General features: G+C 38.8%; 1 protein-coding gene across 2 annotated transcripts in view; it reads right to left on the reverse strand.

Annotated features, from left to right (window-relative positions):
• Positions 1-200: 200 nt before the first annotated feature.
• Positions 201-24688, reverse strand: part of UGCG (UDP-glucose ceramide glucosyltransferase) — a 33356-nt gene continuing 8868 nt past the window's right edge. Inside the window, exons 2-9 of one of the 2 annotated variants that reach the window (XM_036330017.1) lie at positions 16842-16983; positions 10818-10920; positions 9539-9640; positions 8091-8203; positions 6307-6485; positions 4956-5042; positions 4300-4489; positions 201-2762 (exon numbers count right to left, since the gene is read on the reverse strand). In XM_036330017.1, the coding sequence (XP_036185910.1) occupies positions 2592-2762; positions 4300-4489; positions 4956-5042; positions 6307-6485; positions 8091-8203; positions 9539-9640; positions 10818-10920; positions 16842-16983 (1087 nt within the window). In that variant the 3' untranslated portion in view covers positions 201-2591. The remainder of the gene's footprint in view (positions 2763-4299; positions 4490-4955; positions 5043-6306; positions 6486-8090; positions 8204-9538; positions 9641-10817; positions 10921-16841; positions 16984-24688) is intronic. The other variant, XM_036330018.1, reaches the window with a different exon arrangement.

Genomic DNA, 24688 nt, shown 5'->3' on the forward strand with positions numbered 1-24688 from the left:
AACAGGCAACCATGTTAGAATGCTGTCCAAAAGCTGGACTTTGAGCCATCAGTCTGCCTGTAGCACTGGGAAAATGAAGATTTCAAAACCCACACCTCACAGAATTGTTCTAGTAATTCCGACGCAAATGGTGGAACATGTTAACATTATTTGTGAAAATACAAAAGGAAAGAGGAAACAAAAATGCAGTACTGCTCATGTTTTGATTGTATTCAAATTTTTATTTTTTGAACAAAAAAACATAAGGACAATGATCTTAAATAATAAGACATGGTATAGTCTAGATACTTTTAAAAAGACAGTTTATTAAATTTGGATTTCTACAGTTCTGTTGTGACGCTCTCTTCGACATTAATATTTATTTATTTTTTACCATTTTATCACCACTCTAAACTCGCTAAACAAAAAATCACTCTGTCTGCTCCCACGAAGCTTCACTTTAAAGAAATCCTCCACTCCCACATCAAACACACACAGAACAGTCATGATGTATTTACAGAACACAGGAAGTCTGTCCAGCCATTTTGGTTTTGTTGTTCCCTTACCCATGCTGACATCAGCAAAAAGCTAAGTAATAAGCATGATTTCGCTTCAGCAGGCCAAGGGTGGCATCAACCAAACTTCATGAATCAACCAACAAGTTACAAACATGGTCAGCAAAAGTCAACTTGTACAACAGTGATTTACAAGCATACACACGGAGTGGGTCACAACTAGACTGGCTTTCCCTGTGCAACTTTCCTCAGGGAACAGTACTACCCATTTCACATAGAAAGGGTGATGCATCAAAGCCTTTGTTCATGAAGAAGATGCCCTTCAAAACAAACTCATCATAAGGCAAAAGGAAAAAGAAAAAGAATGAAGTAGTTTGGCCCAGAGAGAGGCTTGTATACAATGTGTATACACAGTATATACACATTTATAGATATATTACAATTTAAACTATGTATATAGTCATTTGACAATTAAATGAATTGGCTCAGTGCAGTGAAAACGTGTTCATTTTCTACAAACTGTAGTTATTGCTAATATGCTACACATGATAGTTGGACATGGAAACTGAGTAACTTAGAATTAAAGCTGCCATATTGTCAGTGTCAGCCCCGCAGCAGGCGTTCATACGGACAACATGCCATCCCTGCCTAAAGGAAAAGCAAACATTCCACTACCATAAAAAAAAAAAGAAAGAAAGAAAGAAAAAGAAAAAGGCTTATGCACTGTCCCTTACATATTTGCCTATTTTTTAAAAAGCAAAAAACAAGTCCAGTTCACCACAAGCTAAGCACAACCTGACAAGCAAGTTTAGCGGCCTGAAGGGAGGGGAGAGGGAAATACGGCATGCATTTACAAGGAGCACTGTTCTAGTCTATTTTGTCATACAAACTGGAATACAAAAATCCAATTTAAATAAGACTAGACTAACTGTAATAGTAAAAAACCAAAAAAAAATATAATAAAATAAAGCAGAAAACCAACCACACGCACAGTAGACTTGGTTGATACTGATTATTTAAGAGTAAAAGTCATCCTGTCCCGTCTTATACCCCACTGCAATTTATTTATTGATGGCTAGAAGATTTACTTTAAAAAAGATATTAAATACCTGTAATTACATTCTTTTTAACAATGAGACATACTGTTTAAGAAAATAGCTCGTGTGAAATGTGTCTGAAATGCATTTTTCCTCATAACTATCAAAACATCTACTCACACTTAAAACAACCCCCCCCACCCCCACCCCCCTGATAGTTAAGGACAGATGGGGTGGGTGAGGTGAGGGACAGGGAAGGAAAGGGTTACCAGCACAGTGTTTAACAATGGTTCAAGACAGAGCCAACAAGAGTTGGTCAAAAAGATGCCTTCGATACATGGCTATGATTAAAAACCAAACTCAACCACTTTGGGTTCATTGCAGTGACGCCAAAAAAAAAAAAAATCTTCCTCACAGATTTATAGAAATACTAGACTCCAGCTCGTTCGTTATTATTATTTTGTAAAGTTTTTCTGTTTGTTTTTGCAAGGCCTGGCTACCTTGTTACACTTTTTATCTGCTCTGCAACAACTACGAGAGGTAGGCATAAAGCATGAAAAAGTTTCCCGTTCGTACCTCGCTGCGGATTGTTCACTGCGCAATACCATTCACTTTAGTCTTTTCTGAACCCCAAAACAAAGCTGCTGCCATTCCATCAATGTTCTAAAAGAGTGTACTCATAAATAAGAAACTTTTTCTACTGAAGGATACTGTCAGTGTTTGCTGCAGAGCATTTGAATGAAAAAAAAATTATATATATATAAAATTATATATATATATATTCAAAAAACAACAAAAACCAGACCCAGGTTCCTAGAACCAATTCTCTTGATTCTCTACGTCCACAAAATAATGTATACCATTTGGCCAAGACTACAGATGTGTTTCTTTTTTTTTTTTTTTTTCACAGATGCAAGTGCCATGCAAAAAATAAATTAAAGAACAGATACCAAAACATACATGTGATAAAACTACTGAAGGTAGATCTTTAAAAGCATTTATATAAACATAATTTATAATACTTCTTTTTTCTCCTGTATGTACAGTCACAAAGCTGTAGTTATACATCTAGGATTTCCTCTGCGGTGCCCCCACAGCGCAACCTGTAGCGGCCAGTTCTCCAGCTTATCGTAGGGTCCCATAATGCCGACAAAAAAATGTATATCGTCATGGATTCACGGATGAACCAAGCTACTGCATAATCAAGTTTTGAAAAACACAGTGTGCCACCCTACAAATTAAAAAAAAAAAGAATTGATTTACTATCAGACTAAAGACAGTTAAAAAAAATAAACATTTTTGAATTCACACTTTTAAGTACACTACACAAAAATCAAGTCTGTTCAAAAAAAATAAAATCCATTTCTTAAGATAACTTAACTGTGATGCAATATTATAATGGTAAAGAAAATGTTGGCCTGGGTGGTTGCTCAGTGGTTAGAGCCAAGGATCAAAGCGTTGCGGGCTCAAGGCACGTAAGTCAGTTGCAGGTTCAATGCCGGCACGTGGGGGGCATGAGAGGGAGTCAATTCTCTCAATGATGTATCTCTCTCACATAGATGTTTCTCTCTCTGTAGCTCCTCCTCTCCTTTCCACTCTCTCTAAAAATCAATGGAAAAAATACCCGACCAGCATGGCTTAGTGGTTGAGAACTGACCTATGAACTAGGAGGTCACAGTTCAATTCCCAGTCAGGGCACATGCCCAGGTTGCAGGCTCCATCCCCAGTGGGGGGCGTGCAGGAGGCAGGTGATCAATGATTCTCTTTCATCATTGATGTTTCTATCTCCTTCTCCCTCTCCTTTCCTCTCTGAAAGCAATAAAAATATATTTTTAAAAATATCCTCATACCTGGGGTGAGTATTAAAAAATATAATAAAAATTTTAATTATCTACATATATAAAAGCCTAAGCAACCATTCGACTGGTAGCTATGATGTGCACTGACCACCAGGGGACAGATGCTCAACACACAGGCATGGAAACAGGGAACAGACTGATGAATCCCCGAGGGAAGGGAGGAGGGGGGAGGGCGGGAAGAGATTAACCAAAGATCTTATATGCATACTAGAGGCCTGGTGAACAGATTCATGCACCGGTAGGGTCCCTCAGCCTGGCCTGTGGGGACCGGGCCGAAACTGGCAGTCCAACATCCCCCAAGGGATCCCGGATTGTGACAGGGCACAGGCCAGACCAAGGGCCCCCACTGGTGCATGAATCCGTGCACCAGGCCTCTAGTGAGTAAATAAGAAGCATTAAAAAACTGCTAGCCTAATACATCCTGAGTGAACACTTTTTAATTTAACATCATTGTTATTTTTCTTTGAGTCCTAATAATAGTGACTGCATAACAACTGAAAGCTGAAAGTCAAGTTGAGTTTTGGGTCCACATTCCACCAACAAAAGGAATGTTTAAACTTGATATTAACCTTCAATGGGAAGCTATCTGATCTTTTCTACCTTTAATAAATTAAAAAGTGGTTTGTTTTTTTAAAATTCTCATGTAAAGACACGTTTTTATTGAGTTAATTTGAGAGAGAGAGAAAAACATTGATGTGAGGAAGAAACATGGGTTGGCTGCCTCCTGCACATGCCCTGACCAGGGACTGAACCTGAAACCCAAGTATGTGCCCTGATTGGGAATTGAACCTACCTCCTTTTGGTGTACACAGGATGATACTCCCACTAACAGAGCCACCGTTCAGGGCTAAATTAAAAAGTTTTAGTTCCATCAAATGACTGCCAATCTTTCCATACCTATCCACATACCTGGACACCCCTGAGTTGAATGTAGTCAAATATAAACCATGCCAGGCAATGACACATGAAAAATACCATAATATCCCATCTGAATACATGGTGGGCTGCCCATCCAATAATTAAACTGGCAACAAAGCATTCTGAAATCGGCTCACAAATTATTGTAGCAGGAAGCATGTTAATTCGTAATTTAGTCCACCTAAAAAATAAAAGGATTTTCTTTAAACAATAGCTTGGTTACAAGACTAAACCTTTCCCCCTGAAAATAATCAGTTCTTTACCATGTTATATCAAGGCCCACCTCTTCAAAGAGTATTTAATGAATCTCTTCTATTTTTATTTAGCATATAAAAAGGCTAGAAATTCATTTGTATGGTCTATATGAATAAAGATTATAAAATTCAAAGTATAGAAAATGAGAAAATAAAGACGAGCACATAAAAAAATCGTCTCAACGTTTCTTTTCTGAATGCTTTCTGTGTAACACAGTGAAGAAAATATATGTAGACATTAAATTAATTTTAAAAAGAAGCTAAACTTTCTTTTCTGGAACTGAAAAATCTGACTTTTAGATTTATTTTTAAAACAAGTTATACCACATAAAAATCACCCCCCTCCCCCCCTTTTTTAAACAAAGTATAAAAGGCAGAAAGCGGCTGACTCACCTGATCATTCTGGATTGAAACTGAGAAATGGAATATGAGCCAGAGTTCTGCATGGCAACTTGAGTGGACATCGCAAACCGCCAACCTCTGAAAGTTAAGACAGTTGAGCTGTGATGATGGACACGTGCAAGTGTGACTGGCGATGCTTTAATCATCACTGTAAAGAGGCATCAGGGAGAGCCTAGTCCTCAGGATTAGCACTCAGGGTACATCATGTGGATGTCTGAGCAGTTACGTGGGCTCCCGATAGTACCATCTAAGGGCTGGAAGAAGCTATAACCCCTCCGTTTACAATTTAAGAAACTTAAACAACAGGTATTCTCAAAGTTCTAAATGGAATGGGTTCTGTATATAATAGTTTAGTCTCTGGCCCAGTGGTTGAGCGTCGACCTATGAACCAGACAGAATGTCCGGATCAATTTCCGGTCAGGGCACATGCCCAGGTTGAGGACTTGATCCCCAGCGTGGGACTTGCAGGAGTCAGCCAACCAATGATTCTCTCTCATTGATGTTTCTATCTCTTGTTCCCTCTCCCTTCCTCTCTGAAATCAATAAAATATATTTTAAGAAAAAGAAAGTTTAGGTGGGAACGGCCAGGGAGAGGTCAATGGGGGAAAAAGGAGACATATGTAATACATTAAACAATAAATTTTATAAAAAAGTTTAGTCTACTAACCACAAAGGGGTGGGGAAGGGCGATGTGTGTGTGTGTGTTCAACAAGAAATGTAAACAAAAAGTGACATTATATATCTCTTGCGAAACACTATGAAACCACAAAACAACATGAACACCATTCATGAGAAAATTTTAAAACCACACTTCAATTTTTAAACCACTTCTTTAGTAAATTATCACACAAGACAAGGATCCCCTTTAATAGCAAACAGTATTATTTTGTGATAGGGAAATGTTAAGTCAATCATGTGAACCATTAGTTGGCTTCTTAGCAAAATCCCAAATAATCTGAAAATTTCAAACTTTGAAATAATGTCCTTTGAATTTTCACCTACTGGCTTATGACTACACTGATATTTTTAATTCTTCTAAAACACACAGAAATTTACACCCATAATAATGAACATTCACAATTACAAAGAAGCTTCCTTTTAATCACTTCAAACCTCATTAATCTGAAGAATGTAGATGAATGAGAATATTTATGTCTTTAGAATAACATTATCTATGAATTTATAGAAATTACTTTCTAAAAATATTAACCTATCCTGCATTCACTAGCAAAAATGAAGAGTCCTTAATCCATGGTTTTAACAAATAGAATAAACCAACAGAAGTTAAGTACTGATTTAGGTACTGAGCATACTGTAGCCTAATGTAATTTAGTTTTCTTACCGGTCAGCTATTGCTTTGGCCATAAAGTAATCTTCAGCAATGTATTGAGCAAAAGCTATAAGCCCTCCTGCTTGGTCTAACACATCCTTTCTCATTAAACAAGACATTCCTGTTACACATTTGAAACCAGTTACATGGGCAGAGATATAGGACCTCGGATGAGAAGTTCCAAAATATACCTGCCGAAAAAACAACCCAGAAACACATGTATACAATTAGAATTTTATGTATGGTGTTTATAAACTCTTATTTCTAATGAGTTTCCTTTAAGTATGACTGAATGAATATCATATTCTTATATAAATTACCTGAATAAAAATCGGTATAAATAATGTTTCCATATGTCAGGCAGTCAGTAATTTCATTGGTTGACTACTCTTGCTATTACCTTATTACTTCTATTTTTTAAAATTTATTTTTATTGTTGAAAGTATTACAGATGTCCCCATTTTTTCCCCTCTGACCCCTCCACCTGACTCCCACCCTACCTCAGGCCTTCACCACACTACTGTCTGTGTCCATGGGGTGTGCATATATGCATGTAAGTTCTTTGGTTAATCTCTTCCCCTGCCACCCCCTTCCCTCTGAGATCTGTTACGTCTGTCCCACGCTTCCATGTCTCTGGATCTATTTTGTTCATCAGGGAAAAGTAGATTCTATTCTCAAATAAAAGTGATCTTCCCTAAAACTGCAAGATTCAAAGATTTATCCAAATAAAACTTAATTTAGACATAAAATAAGACAGGTAAAAATATCACCCATTGTTATATATAAAAATGAAGAAATATTTATCATCCTGCTTTCAGAATGTTCATATAATTACACACACACACACACACACACATATATAATATATGTATATATGTATGAATACATATACAAACACCACCTATCAACCTAAAGGATGATTTCTTAACTCCTTTTCTTGTATCCGTTCATAGCTGGCTGCTTCCTGCCCCCGAGTCACTGAGCTTCTCAATTTCCCCAATTTTATTTTTCAACTTATTTTTCATAATCAGGGCAGACACTAAAATTCTGTCTCCCATTTTACTGCCCTTTCCCTAGATAGCTGTGAAGTCACGAGATATGCAAGCTGTTAAAATTAATGGTTAGAATAAGATGGTCATCACCCTACTTATTATACATAAAACCCTACTGATTATTTGCATCTGGGATATGCTACGTCTTCTAATTAGCTTGAAATAGAGAGCAGTGATCTTTCTCGATGGCAAGAGTTGCATACACGGCATGGAGCAGGGAATTATCAGGGCAATTAAGAATATGATTCTTGCTACCCACCCCATACCCAGACTGTAATGAAGCCCTTTGTGGTACTGAATAGGACCAAACTTCTAAGACCAGAAATATACATCTTCATTCCATAGGCAGTTATTAAGTGAGGTCTGAGGAACGGGATGGGACTATGGACTAGTTGGAGGCTCTACAGATTTCTTTATAAAATGGAATGAATCCTCTGGCCTATTTCTATTCATTCTAAGTCTGGTAGATTAAACCTAAACTACAGGGGTTGGTGCAAAATGGGAGGTGCTTATCACTGACATATAAATCAACCTGGACACTTCTAAAACAGAAACACAATGTGGCATATAAGAATAAGACATATTTCATTTTGAAGGAATTGAGAGTTTCCTTTTCTAAACAAAAAGTCGATTAGAGGACAATTCGTCCTTCCCAAAATGTCATCCCAACTCTCTGAATAGGCTCAAGTTCTGGGCGAGTAGGAATCCGACAACAAGAAGATTATTTATGAGCATCACACTCACCTGTTCCAACGTGGCGGCAAAGCCCTGTCTGTCTGCTACGTACGGCAGCCCGTGAACCAGGCCGACTTTCTCTGTCATTTGGTTCACCATGTCAGTGAGTGTGTCTGGAAGCACTACATAAAAAATACAAAAAGGTGGCAAGGGGGAGAGAGAAAAACACTCTTTTTAGTAAAATGCCCACTAATGTAAAATATATTCTGTGAGTTATTAAATTACTAAAAAAAAAATTAAAAAATTAAATTCTTTTTTTATATTTGGATCTATTAAAGGAATCCCAATCCCTTTTCTGAGTAGAATACAAAATTTCAAAAAGGTGTAATTTATGATAAGCTAATTTACTCTATACGTTGTTAGGCCATTATGTACCTAATATGGATATACCTTGAAAACCTTAACTACTCCCGCTTCAGATCCTCCAAACTGGAGTGATGGACAATGTGTCCTAGTCGAAAACTACAGGGGTAGAGGTCAAAGGACCCCAGTTCTTAGGCCTCCTCCTTCATTCTCTAACCACAGGAAATGAGCCTATACTTTCTTGGAGGGTAGGAGATGTCCTATCTCATAAAACTGCTGCCAGGAATCAAGTAAGATTATACTTGACAGAGATTTGTGCACTGGAAACATAACACATTCATGATGGTATATAACTTTTGATAGTAAATGTGTCGAACATAGTCTCTGATAGACATGTAAGGGTCCTGACTTATGAGGAGTGCCACCCTGACTTAAACACAAATAATCGAAGGCAGCAGTTCTGACCTGCTGCCCCACAGGGGACACCTGGCATTATCTGGAAACATTTCTGGGTGGCACCCTGACAGGGGTGCCACTGGCATCCCGTGGGTGGAGGCCAGGGATGCTGCTGAACAGCCTCAGCAACAAGGAATTACCAGCCCAGACGTCAACAGTGCTGAGGTTGAGAAACCCGAGGTAATTAGAATGCAACAGCATAGCACAGAACTCTGAAGTTACAGTAAGTATGAACCTTTAAAGCTGCAGGTTGAAATTTCAGTATAGAAAAGGCTTCCTGTTAAAATCATCTAAGTGAAAAGCCCTAAATGTATTCTACTAAAATATCTATAATTTCTGTTCCTTTGTGTGAGATAGTGTGGTTATTGTGCCACGAACAGATCAAAGTAAAAGTGTCACATGAAAAAGTGGAACTTTACAGCTGTGAGAAAGTTTATAGAATGTATAATGGACCACAACTGTACTTTTTTAATGGCTGAAATTGTCTCTTCAAGATGAAAACATTTTTATACATATAACGTTCCAGGGTAGCATAAAAAAGTCAAAATCTTAGTATAACTTGACACATTACCATAAAATAATGATAAAATGAATTATTTTATTAGGCTAACAAAAAAGGGTTGATAAATTTGTTTTCAGACTGCTTTTGGAACTTTTTTCATCAAATAAATAGTTTTATAAAATAAGAAAAGCCTCACCTCTTATTCCACTATCACAAATCCAGATAAGATCATACTTTGCAACTTCATATCCTGGCATTAGATTATTAATTTTAGGATTAATGCCAACCTTTTTGCCACCTAAAAATGGAAAGGCACAGCAATGAAAAATTCATTCAACACTGAAAATATTTTCTATTATACAGACATATGGTAGAGAGAAATAAGAAGTACTTGCATATTTAATAATTTAAATGAACGTGCTTTTACATTGTTTTACATTTCTTATTCACAATGATATAGTTAGAAAAAAACTGTCCGTTCTCAAAGGAGAATTATATCATTTATCTTTAAAGTTTTATTAGTTTCAGCTTTCTAGTTCGTAAGTTCTTATATTAATAGTAAGCATGGCCTGGCCAGTGTGGCTCAGTGGTTGAGTGTTGACCTATGAAACAGGAGGTCATGGTTTGATTCCCGGTCAGGGCACATGCCGGGTTGCACGCTTAATCCCCAATGGGGCGGTGTGCAGGAGGCAGCTGATCAATGATTCTCTCTCATCATTGATGTTTCTATCTCTCTCTTCCTTCCCCTTCCTCTCTGAAGTCAATAGAGATATATTTTTAAAAAAATAGTAAGCATGCCCTAAGGTTTTGGCTCAGTGGATAGAGTGTCTGCCTGCAGACTAAGGGGTCCCAGGTTCGATTCTGGCCAAGTGCATGTACCTTGGTTGCAGGCACATCCCCAGTAGGAGGTGTGCAGGAGGCAAGTGATCAATGTTTCTCTCATCGATGTTTCTAACTCTCTATCCCTCTCCCTTCCTCTCTGTAAAATATCAATAAAATACGTTTTAAAAAAAATAGTAAGCATGAATCAATATATATTGGAAAATAAACCTCTACAAAAGTCTTTAGAATAAGCCTTCATGCAAGCTTTTGGAAAAATACTCCTTTTGCAATAAAATAAAAGTGAATTCTATGCTAACTCCCAATTACAATGAAGGAAATACAAAAAGGCCACAAAGTGAAAATATTAAAGAAGCAAATAGCAGATTCTTATATCTGATTGATGAGTTAAACATAATTTGGGATTATTTTTTGTTACTTTGTTAATCCCAGATATGAAAAAAACCCTTTGTTTTTATAACTGAAGCTTTCTCATAAGAATATAAACACCTTTTGCTGCTCCAGTAAATATGCATAAAGCAAGCATGCCAATAACTTCGACGGGTGGCTGACATCTTAATCAATAGTCTAAAGCCAAGATTACTGCCATCTAATACTATTACAGCAAAATGGCTTTTGGAGAATTCGTAGCTTACCTATAAACAATCTGGCATCGACATTTGGATATTTTCCAAGAAGCTTCTTACATACATCAATGGCTGGATCGTCATGATCTTGTACACAGAGGAGTACTTCATACTAGCCAAAGAACACATTTTATGTAAATTAATCTTTTTACAAAAAGAAGCACTTAGTAGTATTTACTGATTGATAAAAAAGCATTAAGAAAATCAAGCAATTGTACACACAAGTTAAAAGTTAAGAGAGTATTCATAATGGATGCAAGCACTTATGATACTAAGTGCTGGCTGTGGATCAGAGCAGCTTCCCCAGAACAGGGCCTGTGTGCAAGCAGAGGGAGAACGGAGAGACTGGCGGTGCCCACAGTTGAAATCTTGCCATTCCTAGATAGGCATAGCCTCGTCATCAGATCAGATCGCAAGCGTCTCCGTGCCCTCCATCACGAAGATTTACTACATGTTCACACAGTGCCAGCAGTGTAAAAAGCAACGTGGAAAGCAAACCAAATAAACACAGCCTCCATTCTCTAAAACTTTGTCTCTGAACTTAATACATAATAATTTTTTAAAAATAAAATAGAATTTGATTCAAAATGTATCATCTTGAAAAAAATGCTTAGCCTTTCTAAAAAAATGTTATTGTTTTGAAAGAGAGAGAGAGAGAAGAGAGAGAGAGAGAGAGAGAGAGAGAGAGAGAGAGAGAGAGAGAGAACCATTGATGGACTACCTCCTGCACGCCCTTCACTGGATCCAGCCGGTAACCTGGGCATGTGCCCTGACCCGGAATCAAACCAGTGACCTCCTGGTGCATGGGATGAAGTTCAGTTAACCGAGCCGCACCAGCCAGGGTGAGTGCTTAGCCTTTAACCTATGAACATACTCAGAATTTTTTTTTCTCTCAGTGCTATGTTTACTCTTTGATAGTAAAGTAAGGAAGTAATTTCTTAGCACTTGACTGTGTCAAAGTTACCCTGGTACGTGTATTTTCAAAAGGGAATACCAGGCCCTATTCTTAGATTTTTGAATCAGAATCTCTGGGGTGACATGTTTATAAAATCTTGAGCTCTAAGTTACCACTTAATAAACTATTAAATTAAAAAAAATGTTTGTTTCCACATACAAAGATGCTACTTTAGTATTTTGTGGGATATTTTTTCAAAAGTGGTGATAAATTCATGCTGACTCAATGACAAATTTTCTACTAATCCTCTTTCTGAAATAGGTTGGACATTTTGAAGCAAAAAAAAAGGGAGGGTAATGATTTGCGTGAAAAAATATCAAAGCTATGTTTTGTAAAAAATAAAGAGCTAAGGACACAACTTTTTAAGTGCTAACTTGTATAAAGGGAAGGACTATTTACTTCCATTGATAAGCAAACACAAGTAAAAAGTGAAAATAAAATGTTTACAGTGCCCTTGAGCACAATAATTACTATTTGCTCAATATATACTATCTCAGCAAAAATTGGCAGTATAGAAATTAGTGGTTTGAGCACAAAAGAGGAAGGACTAAGGTCTATGAAGAAAGTTATAGGTAAGATTTATTTTTCAAGTTAAGTAAATGTTTTTTCACACATTCTACCCGGTATCTACCTTTAACACTGACCAAATTGCCACTCAGGCGGCAGTGAAAACGACTACACAGCTACCTAGTTTCCAGAGATCAGATTAAACTCTGAGAAGGGAAAGGCCCCACTCTTGCCACACCCCTAAGATTTCCCAAAGGGTTGACTCTGAGTTCTAGAAAGTGTCAGCCATCATCCTAACTTGACTTTCAGAACAATGTTTGGCTGAGCTGCCAAAAGGTATTGACCTTAACAATGAAGATTAGAAAGGCTAAGTGACTTTCTAAAGGGTAATGGTGACAATTACCTTTCCTACTACAGTGGGCTGCTCAGCCAGGCTTGCTCTAAAGAGTTCCTTGTTTTTGCAAACATAGCATAGTTTCCTTAACGTTTTTATCTTTTATGCTTTTTGGCAGGTATGAGTGAATATAGTGAAAGGAAATATTTATAAGCAATGCGATTCCATAAAATAGAATTAAAAAGCTAACTTCAGCCTTTTTCCCCAGCAGAAAACTTTGTAAAATATACTAGAAATGTACTCAATGGGAAGAAGAAAAAAAAAGCTATGCTAGGTTACAGCAAACATCTTCGAGAATTATATGGTATTAATGTAAGTAAGGGAGTACATATAGTTTACCTTTGTTCAAATTCAAGGTTTACCTTTTAATTAGCCTTGGTGCAAATAAAACTCAATTCATATTATCAAGAAAATGTTCGGACTTTTATTATAAAACACAACTTTTGCTTAATTGTTTCTGATGTTGAAAAATCATATCCATTTGGAGGCAGCATTCCAAGTGTTATCTAAAGTATCAGATTGAACCAGGAGCCTCCAGTTTTCAGCTATGATAATCACACCTCTGTCTTCACAGTTTGATCAAACATTTATTGGTTACAGACTTTCTTAGCAAACACAAAATACAGTGTTTATTAAAAACATATTTTATGAATATCTCAAGAAAACATGTACTTCACAAATCTGGAAGTGATATAAGTAAATTCCACTATAAATGGATACAGCATGAAGACATGAGATCTAGAAATAAACCCCAGAATACTTTAAATGAGGTTAGCCTCCATCAAATCTCTACTAAGGCTGCTATACAAATATCTAAACTGACTAATTCCCCCCTTTTTTTCAAACAGTGAGATGACTAAAGAACTAAAGAACGAGAGGTACAAAAACCCACAAATTGTGACTCATCCCTTTGATATTTAAGAAATGAATATCTGAAACTGCAATAATCATGAAGGCAATTTTTCTGCTTTATGATTAAAAAGTAATCTTAATTAAATAATATTAGATGTGTAAATAATATTAGAAAAAAGTTCCTCATTGATTTAGCCCTATCAACATTAGGAATGCAAAGTTTTAAATATAGTAAACAACATAAAATATCCTCTTAAACATAAAAATGTTTTAATATATATTAATCAATTATATTGCATAATGGATAGGAATATCTTGAATTTTTTATAAATAACTAAATGTCGTGTTTACAGAAAAATCTTATGATGACATCTGGATTACAGAAGATCATTTGGGGAAAGAATATACTTAGACCCCAAATGCCCAGAACATTCTCTGGTGCCGAGGAGGAGATGAATGTATTTATTAAGCTAAGGCGCTCATCCTAGGGCAGCCTTTTTAAAAAATATTTTATTTATTTTTTAGTTTTTTAAAATTTATCTTTATTGTTGAAAGTATTACAGATGACTGCTTTATTGTTGTTGTTTTTTTCCCCACTGACCGCCCCCTCCCAGAACTCACCCCTTAGGGAAGCTTTAAGTAAAAGACAAATGCCAGTCAGGAAATGTTTTGCAAGAGAACCACTCTGAATTCAAAGTTTTGACAATACTAAATACTTACCTATTTTTTTAAAAAATATATTTTATTGATTTTTTACAGAGAGGAAGGGAGAAGGATAGAGAGTTAGAAACATCGATGAGAGAGAAACATCGATCAGCTGCCTCCTGCACACCCACTACTGGGGATGTGCCTGCAACCAAGGTACATGCCCTTGACCGGAATCGAACCCGGGACCTTTCAGTCCGCAGGCCGACGCTCTATCCACTGAGCCAAACCAGTTTTGGCTATACTTACCTATTTTTAAGAAGTAAGTAATTTATACAGTTTTTGAAATTTATTTAAAAGACCCCTAATCTTTCTGACTTAGTAGTTTTATTACATATATTGTGCTTCATCTTTTGATAAGTGATCCTATTTTCAATCTTCAATTCTTTGTTGGAAGACGGGCTAAAAAACATTTCCTCTCAGGGATAGCTACACCACTGGCAATAAAGAATTCAAACATGCACTGGACTTGTAATGTTTTAAACAAATTCTGTATTTGCAGAAAAGAAAAAGTCATAAATGCCATAGCCTCATTCTGTTAATAACTCTGATCATTAATTACAAATTCTTCATATGGCCAGAACTCACTGAAGTAAAGCCATCAGTCATGTTAGATGCAGATTACTGAGTTTTCCTGCTACTGGCTGACTCTCTCCCAATGCCTTCTATGCTGATGCCAAATGAGTACTCAATTTTATGAAAAATGAACTGTATCACTTGTCCACTCTTATATATTTTCCAAGGAATAATTTTTTTAAAAAATATACCTTATTGATTTTTTACAGAGAGGAAGGGAGAGGGACAGAGAGCCAGAAACATCGATGAGAGAGAAACATCAATCAGCTGCCCCCTGCACACACCCCACTGGGAATGTGCCCGCAACGAAAAGGTACATGCCCTTGACCAGAATCGAACCTGGGACTCTTCAGTCCGCAGGCCAACGCTCTATCCACTGAGCCAAACTGGTCAGGGCACCAAGGAATAATTTTTAATCAAGGAATACATATAATCACAGAAATCTTTCAAGGCAATTAGTATAGTAATGTCACCGAAATTTAAACCTAAAAATTCAGAACAAGTTCCAGTAGTAAATCTTGCACATGTCCAAAATTAAATAAAATTTTAGAATTTCAACGTATGTTTTATTTTTCTCCCAAATGGCCTATAATGTTGCACATCAAATACCAGGGGAAGGAGTTATGTCCAGAATAAAAATGTTTCCATACTTTTTAAAACAATGTTCACACATGACAAGATGAAATTATTACAGTGCATTGGGCCTGGCTGTCACATGAATGTTCATTTCATGACTACCCGCCTCCTTGTCGATAGAAAGGGCTCATCTATTCACACTCAGGTCTGGGTGATGTTTCAGTGGTTTAACTTCAGTCTCTGTGGAACATTGTCATTGTGTTTTTTTTAAAAAGCAAATAAAAAGCCACGAGATCAAAATTTTCCTTTAGATGGCAGGTATTTTGTGCTTTCCCTCTGCTTTCTAAATTTTCTATTTACACAGCTAACAATACTTTTGTAATCAGAAAATAAAACCGTGATCAAAGTATCAAAATAGCTTTCTCCTCAACCAATTTAAATGCCTGGTGACATGATTTAAGTGGAAAAAGAACTAAGTGAAAACTACAGCTCTTGAGATAATCCCGAATTGTAATTTAAAAAAAAAAAATCAGGATTAAGAAGTCAATTATTGATTCATCCCAAATGTTCATAATTAATGGCTACATCTGTTCCTGGAGTTATTTTTAAAAACTCTTTCTACAATTAAAACCCACACTAACTTCTGCAACCATTTAAATTCCATGACTATCATCTCACATGAGCTACAATATAGAAATTCTATAATTAGGTTTTAAAAGTGGTTTAGTGAGAAAAGGGGGAAGGGAAGGCTGATGGTTAAAAATTGAAATGTGAGACTGTTTCACAAGAATAAATTTATACGATTCTTCTTAGCTATGCTCTGAGATTTATTTGTAACCAATGAAAATATTCTTTCATTATAAAAATAAATTCTCCTTTGCACTTACTTATATAATGGAGGTCTTGAAAAACTTCCATTTTTCCTATTGTAGAACTTATTTTACAAATTAATTGTATTTATGTAATTCTTTCTGAATTATAAAAGGCCAATTTTTGCATTTTCAGTTTGAAAGAAGATCAAGTACAACTCAGCCATAAAAAAAGATAAGATATTTGTAACATTTGTAACATGGATGGGTCTTGAGAGTATTATGTTAAGTGAAGTAAGTCGGATGGAAAAGAACAAGAACCATAGGATTTCACTCAAAAGCAACAGATGAACAAACAAAACTTATAGATGCAGTCAAAAGTATGGTGGTTACCAGAGGGGAAGAGAGTGGGGGAGAGGATGAAGAGGGTCAAATGTATGGTGATGGAGGGAGACCAAACTTCAGGTGGTGAGCCATTTCTGTCCTGTGACTACTGTTACTACAGCATAAAATTTGAGGTTGACATCATCATGAATTCTTCGTACCTTTACCTTATACAGTGTCAAAATGTCTCTTTATGTATTTACGATGAGAGAGAGAGAGAGAGAGAGAGAGAGAGAAGATGGCCCCATTTCTAATGAGGACAACACTACACTTACTTTGGGATAATCCAATTCAAAAAAAGTTTCCAAGTTGTTGATGAGATTGGGATCCACTCCTTTCAGTGGTTTCAGAAGAGACACGCCTGGGAGCTTGCTATATGGCTGTTTGTCAGTTGCCTTCTTGTTGAGGTGCAATCGGCTACAAAGCAAACAATGTATACATTATTTCTGGAGAATATATTAGCGCCAAATCTATATATAACATACACCAAGTTATCAAGAATTACTAAATTCTAAGTTAAATAATTTTTAACGGACATTTTTCTAAAGGGATATCTGAAAATGAAGGCAAGTAGAACCAGGGAAGCTTCCAGATTAAGGAAAACCAGAACTAAGCAGAAGCAATACTCCAACGAAGGCCGGAACTTAAGACTGTTGCCGATTGCTGTACTCGCAAGTGCCTAGAACTATGCCGGGCATACAGCAGACATCCAGTAAATACACGGTGAGAAAATGAGTAACAGTGTTAGTCCACACATTAACTGCCCCTCCCCCCGCACTGCCATCAAACTGGCCAAAAACTATCAAAACAGCGTGCGTGTGGGAATCGGGAGAGTAGCAGAACTCCCAATATTCACAAGCCGCAAATGGGAGGGCTGGGTCAGGGGGAAGCTGAAAGTAAGAAAAAAAAATCTCAGTGATGAGAAAAATGTCTACTAATGACACTGGAAAATATGCCAGTGTCATCAATTCCCAGATAAGTTGGTCGAGGTTCTCAGGGCTGGCCCATCCCAGGGGTATTGCAGCACAGGGCTCCTAATGAGGGAAGCCATGCCATCAGAAAAGAGAGAATGTGCCCCAGTTACTGTCAGGCTATCACAATAAAGAAATGAGATGCCATTCGGCAGAGTGGCGAAGTTCTAAGGGAAATCACCAAAGGCTGCCTCTCTCCTTCTCAAAAGCAAGTCTCCAAACTCTCCACAGAGGCTAGAACATTCATGGAGCCATCTGCAAGCTATGGTAAGACACATTCTTTCACATTTCAGTCTCTCTGAAATCAATGGGATCTTACAATTGCTGGCAGCCAGATAGATGGGAGTCCTGAGGCTGTAGCATGAAAACCAACCTATGAGACCTGAAGAAGACCAAGAAAACACCAGCAGCATCAACGCCTCTTAGGTTGGATGAAATGCACCATTAATCTATGAATGACTCCTGGAAGTACACCAGTGCCACCTTCTAGAGCAGTCGGCCACAGGCTTGCTCCCAGCTAATTAAGGCGGGGAGTTACCATAGTAAACAACTAATGTTTCAGGTAAGGCCATACCAACATCCTTACAGAAATAAAACAGGTTACCTACAATGAAAAAAATTTACACATGAAAGACATTTAAAAGACGGTGTATAGATTTCATAGCCACACCACCAAATGCCAAAAACAGTGGAGCACGGCCTACAGCAGTGCTGCCCAGTGTGGTCCACTGTACGAGGTGCTTTTTATTGGTCTGTGATGAGAAGAACTAGAGAGAAATCATTTAGAAACTTTTACAGCAGTCTGACATGGCCAGGCCATCCAAACACGTGATCAATAATTTATTTTTATTGTAGTTTATCAAAGTTGTCAATGCATAACAGAGAGGAAAATTCTTAAAGGACTGATCCTTTGCCACCAATAGGTTGGAAAATACTGATCTACAGAATTGATCAAGAGGGCTGGATAGAGGTTCAACCATGAGCTAAGATGTATATAGCCACAAAAATGACCACTATTCCATTTCTAACAAAATAGTAGACTGAACGTCTAGAGAGAAACCCACCCAGTACAGAACATCTAGATTGCTGGGGGGGGGGGGGGGAGTTTTAGTAATACTTAATTGAACTGGTAAGATAGCCACCACATGGTTCAAATCACAAAAAATATTAAGAAGTTCATGTAAGTCTCCCTGTTTCCCATCTACCTATTCCTATCACTACCTCCCCAGCACTAGAAGCGTCTTGCTGATCTTTCTAGAGGTTTTCTTAATATATATGCAAGCCAAGGCATGTACATATATATAAAGCCTCATATAACTTTATACTGTTCTCCCTCTTTTTAAATACAAGCGCACTGAAAGCATGTCTTTAAATACATGACTGCACTGTTAGGAAAACAAGGCTAGCCTCCCAGACAGAAAGGAGAAAACTCTACGTCAGTGAGTGCTGCACACGCTACATGCCCTGGGCTACCTGTTGGTCCCTGAGGACCTAGGGATGGTGACAACCTGAGACCAGATTCACAGGAAATCTGTGAAACGCAAAGTAGAAAAACCCTGGCCCACAGAGGGAAGATGGGGAAGCGGTCTATTTCGGACTCAGTCTTGAGCGAAGAGGAACAGAAGGGAAACGTCCCTCTGGAACACCTAACCACGTGGCTCTGGAACCCAGGATGCAAACTTCCTGTGTTGCTTGAACTAAACAATGAGAGACCATCATCTGTGACGATGAATATATGAAAGAGACCAAACGGTGTCTAGAAGTAAAAATTAGGATCACTGACATCGGAAACTCAGCAGGAAAGACAGAAGACTGCCTATTTAAAGGAGAACTGGAGAATAGGAATCTAGACTTGAAGAAATTAGCCAGAGTGCAGTCCAGAGAGAATGAGCTACGAAGACACTGAAATCATGGGAGAGTGAGAATTTTTATCTCTTGGTCCCACTGATGATCACTAGCTGCTATTAAGCTGTATCAAAAGCCAAAACCGGTTTGGCTCAGTGGATAGAGCCTCGGCCTGCGGACTGAAGGGTCCCGGGTTCGATTCCGGTCAAGGGCATGTACCTGGGTTGCGGGCATATCCCCAGTGGGAGATGTGCAGGAGGCGGCTGATCGATGTTTCTAACTCTCTATCTCTCTCCCTTCCTCTCTGTAAAAAATCAATAAAATATTAAAAAAAAAAAAAAAAAAAGCTGTATCAAAACATGCACCCGCGGCGATGACCAGCTACAGAGAAACCTCGCCCACCGACACACTGCACTCAGCAAGGTTTTAGATGAAAAACAAGGATAATCTCAACAGTGCTCAACAGCCCAGTGCTGATCCTATTGCTCATCCCTTCCCCTTCTTCACTAAGACATTTTACTTTACGTGCTAATACAGACATGCCTCCTGACCCTTGAAGAGCTTCTCCTATCAAGCATGCAGAATTTTCTCAAAGACTCATTCTGACTCGCCAACAACAATGAAGCCCTCAGGTATGTGGTGAAGAGAACTGATGACAGTACCATTTACCTGGTAGCTCGAAAGTGGCCTGGGTGGTACCGTTCTCCAAATGGGCCAGTTTGATGAGTGGCTCTGCTAGGGCCAGACGAGGCTGACTGCTTTTCAAACCAGTTTTTATTTAAGTATCTCAGGTCACGGTTCTGCAAGACCTGAACAGTGTGAACCTGAGCTTACTGCACCCACACATTGCACAGGACTGTTCATGGATGTCCATTTCTACCCTTATATTCTCCAGGTCCAGCAAAACAATGATACGTCGTATGTTCTCAATTTTAAAAACAATGTAGAGTAAATGAAGAGTAACTAAATAAATAGATATTTAGCACTCAGAAGGTATGGTTAGTCTAGAGATAAAAATACTGGAACCATCTACTTTTGGTAAATACACATAAGCTCTCCCAAGTACAACATGCCCTTAGCAGGTGGCCACAAATCAGTATCACTAATATCATAGAACAGTAATGCATGAAGGAGACTAAGACTGAGTGAGTGACCAGAGAAGTGGGAAATTTGGAAGGGTTCAAGAAAGAACAATATCGAATGTCAAGACAAGAACTGAAATGTCGCCCTGGCTGGGTGGCTCAGTTAGCTGGAGCATTGTCCCGTATACCAGAAGGTTCCAGGTTCAATTCCAGGTCAGGGCGTATCTAGGTGGCAGGTTCGATCCCCAGTCCAGGAGCATACAGGAGGCAACCGACTGATGTTTTTCACATCGATGTTTCTCTCTTTTCCTCCTTCACTCGCTCTCAAAGCAATAAACATATCCTTGATGAGGATTAAAAAAAATGAACCAAAATGTCTACTGGACTGTATGCGTGGTGACCTCAGAGCACTTTGCGCAGGAGTAGATAGGTAAATACATGTTAAGAAGAACATGAATGGGAGGTGAGATGTGATAACAGTGAATAAACACTAGTTTCTCTTGAAACCTGACAGCAAATACAAGGGCCAAAGACTAACTAGATGGAGAAGGGGTTTCCAGTTCAATTTTTCATTATTTTTAACTTTTAATACTTGAGTATATATGGTAAGGGGAAAGAGCTAGCCAAAGGGTAAAGAGAGAGAATACAGAATAATGAATGACACATTAGGATCCACAGTGTGAAGTAGGAGTGACGGTAATCCGACCAGCATGAGGGTAGGTGTAGAAGAGGTTCTCCCAGCCAGGGGTGACAGAGCTAAGTATAGACAGGAAGTACTGCCAGGCACCTCTGTGGGCTTTGCTGAGATCCGAGCCCATGAATGTGCAGTAGTACTAATCCAGGGCTGTGCGATCACCCTCTGCGAGACTGTGAACGTCAAGAAGCTATAAATTGTGAGGTGGGTTCAAGATCAGAGGGCAGGTGACCTGAGGTGGGGCAGGACAATGAAGTGATGAATTGTGTGTTCTGGGCCAGGTGGAGAATTAAATGAAGCCACAGGGCGGAGGCTACCACACCGTGAATAAACAGCCTAGGGCTGTTGCTCTCAACCTTGACTGCACCAAGGAAATCACTAGGAGAGTCTAGAAAACAAAAAATTCCGATGCCCAGACCAATTAAATCAGAATCTCTAGGGTGGAGACTCAGGCAGCAGTGACCTCTCAGTGACCCAGGAAGACTCGATTCCTGAAGGACTGGAGAGGACTGAGAAAGATTAGCAGTCATGGGATGGATGGAAAATCAGAAGCCCGTGAAGAAACAAGACCAGAGGTATGAGAACGTGGAAGAGCAGAGAAGAGAATGAGTAGGGGCTCTCTCCATAGTGATCTAAACGTTGCCAATAATCAGAAACTTAAGATTCAGAACAACTGTAGAAATTCCTATACGCATGCCCCTATGGATCACTTCCGGGTTATTCTTAGGGTACCACACCACAGGCTGTATATTCCACACTGGCGTAAGTGCCCCGCCCGGAGGCAGACTGTCTGGACTTCTGTACCAGCGTCACAGCTGTGCTGTCCTTGGGCACGTTACTTCTTTACCACAAGTCTTTGCTGGTGTTGCTGTTTTTTAAAATGGTGGGTAACACTCCCTACCTCATAAAGCAGTTGTGAGAAATGAGATTCAGCCACAAGGTAAACATTCAAGGACAGCTATTATTGGTAATTTTTGAAAACTCGGCTAATTTTAAGGACATTTTCCACCTAATGTAACTTCTCTGAATTACTGAAGTTCTGATAAGAGATTTAGAGATGTTGACCATCGATGAGACTTATATACCAAAATAGAAGAACTATAAATTTATATATTTAAAGATTCATATAAATTAAAATGTTAGGCCATAATATTGATTTTTCAAAAAACAATAAAGCCGAGTCTTGTGTACTAAGAAAGATTAAAAGGGGAAGGGGGACTTGTCAAAAGCCCTAAATCAAGGTAAAAACAAATAATAGTCAAAACATGACACAGAACACAGTTAACACAGAGATAAATTACATGCAATAGTTAGGATAAAATTATATTCAAAGTTCAAATTACGCCTAATATTTAGGAACCAATTTAAAGTTCTACAGACATCATCCAAAATGTAAAAACAATGCAAGGATGAGAGTGAGAAACATTAAATATCATAACTTATTATCCATTGAAAACGACCTGCCTCTCGTAAATTCCTTTTAGCTGAGCTCTCCTTTTAAACTATGAGATGTATTCTCAGTTGGACAGTGGTTCTGCATAGTCCTGGCTCCTCTTAATTCCTGTTCTTCAGACTCTGACTAGAAATATTGGGTTCTGCAGCCACAACAATCCCCATTCACGTGGCTCTGCTGGAGGGAGAGGCTGTCACTCCCAGAGCTGAGAGGCAAAGGTAAGATCATTTCCACAGGTACAATGTATAAGGTACAGGTACAGGTACAATGTACAAAGTACTGTAATTACTAGTTACTCTGTAATCGAAACAATACCACCTTCTAGTAGGGAGATGCTCTGAAGGCTTCCAGAGAGAGTGTATCCTGCCGTGAAATCACCACACCTACCTCGCACAGGCCCCAGAGCAAAGATTACAAGGGAACGCCCCACCCCACGACCTGGCAAAGGCTCGTAATCCGTGGCAGCAGGTGCCAGGCATCAGAACCAGCAAAACATACTTTGGAATTTTAATAATCATCTTAGCCCTCTTGAAACACAATCTGCCTCACATGTACGTCCATTTTGACTTTCAGAAATTTGATTTTGTGACGTTTTCAGGAACACATCGGGTATAAAAGGAATGGATCTCCGACCTATACGGCTAGTCAACTGTTTTGATCTGTTTCCTTTTTAAAGAATGAAATGATCCTGAAATGTAAGTGAGCAATTCTCGGGAGATAGGAAGCACAGTAAAATGTCAGTATGTGTCATTTTCCAGATGAATTATTTCTAAATTGCATTTTAAATCAGGAACTGGAATCACTGTCAAATGAAAAAAATCCTATTCATGTAATTGAGGCACATCACCTCCAGGAGGGGGAAGGAGGGGGAGGGGGTGCTCACCGCACATGGCTGCCGGGCTGTGTCCCCCCTGCCAGCAGCAGGGCCAACTGTGCAGGTACCGTTCCAGTCAGGGTGTTTCTGAGAAGTAACTTAAGTCCAAAAGATCATCAGGGACGAATCACAGACAAAAGAGAGAGCCTTCGGGGTACTGCTTTGTCTGGTGCCCTAGAAGGTTATCTATTCAGGGAACACTTCAAAGAAGTATTGGGGTTGGTTCTGCGGGATTTAAATGCTTTATTTAGCTTGATGAATCCTAATCGCCTCCCTGCAACTTTCGAACTGACGGGATGGTCTTACTCATCTTAGCTGATGTTTATCTTCTAACATCTCGGTCTCTAAAAACAGTTACTGCCTTTTTCATCATTTTAGCTTCTTGCTTTATGCTTCTGATCTTTTCACACACCTCCCCACTCGCTCACACAACAGTTTGAACCATTTTTCAGTGCTTTGTTTTACAGTTTTGTGTTCTAACTGGGTTTTGGGCGGGAGGGAAGCCTGGTAGGAAGGGAAGCCCTGCAGAGAGAGGGTGCGCTGTGCTCTCCCCGCTCCAAGCCAGAGGCAGCAGGCTCTGCGGCAGCCTAACGCCGTGTTCCACCTCCCACAGGAGGCACAAGACTCGCTCCAGGCTTCTAAGAATATGGATTCCCTGAGGGCAAGGTCCACCTTGCTTAACAGCCCCGGATTGTGCTGTTTTTACAGTTCTGCCGCGTGATTCACTTGAAACAATTTATCTGACTCTGGGAATTTATCTCCGCTGCATGCAACCAAGCTTGTTAATATTTCATGTGAAATTAGGTTGACTGCTCTATCAGCAGGTCCCCGGCTTCACACAGTCCGCGCCAACCACTTCCAGCGGCGAAGGGCTTCTGTTGTTGTTACTCGTGACTGCGCCCTGGAAGGCTGTGGCTGTGTGTTTGTCATCGGTGATGTGTCACGACTGATGTTACTTCCACGCAGCACTTTTCTTTTCCAAAATGCTACTGCGGCCAGAGGGGCTTCGCCAGCAACACAAGATTCCCCAGAGAACACAAAATAACCCATAGTGACTTAAGTTTACCGGAAAACACAAACTATTTCTACCAGATGACAGGCATACATACTGCAGAATACAGAAGATTCCTCACCATGGAAAACAAATAGGTAGGAGTTCTTTAATAATTTTGCTCCCCCTCCCCAATAACCCACCCCCAACTC

Source organism: Myotis myotis, unplaced genomic scaffold (genome assembly GCF_014108235.1).
Source record: "Myotis myotis isolate mMyoMyo1 unplaced genomic scaffold, mMyoMyo1.p scaffold_m19_p_12, whole genome shotgun sequence".
NCBI classification, from domain to species: Eukaryota; Metazoa; Chordata; class Mammalia; order Chiroptera; family Vespertilionidae; genus Myotis; species Myotis myotis.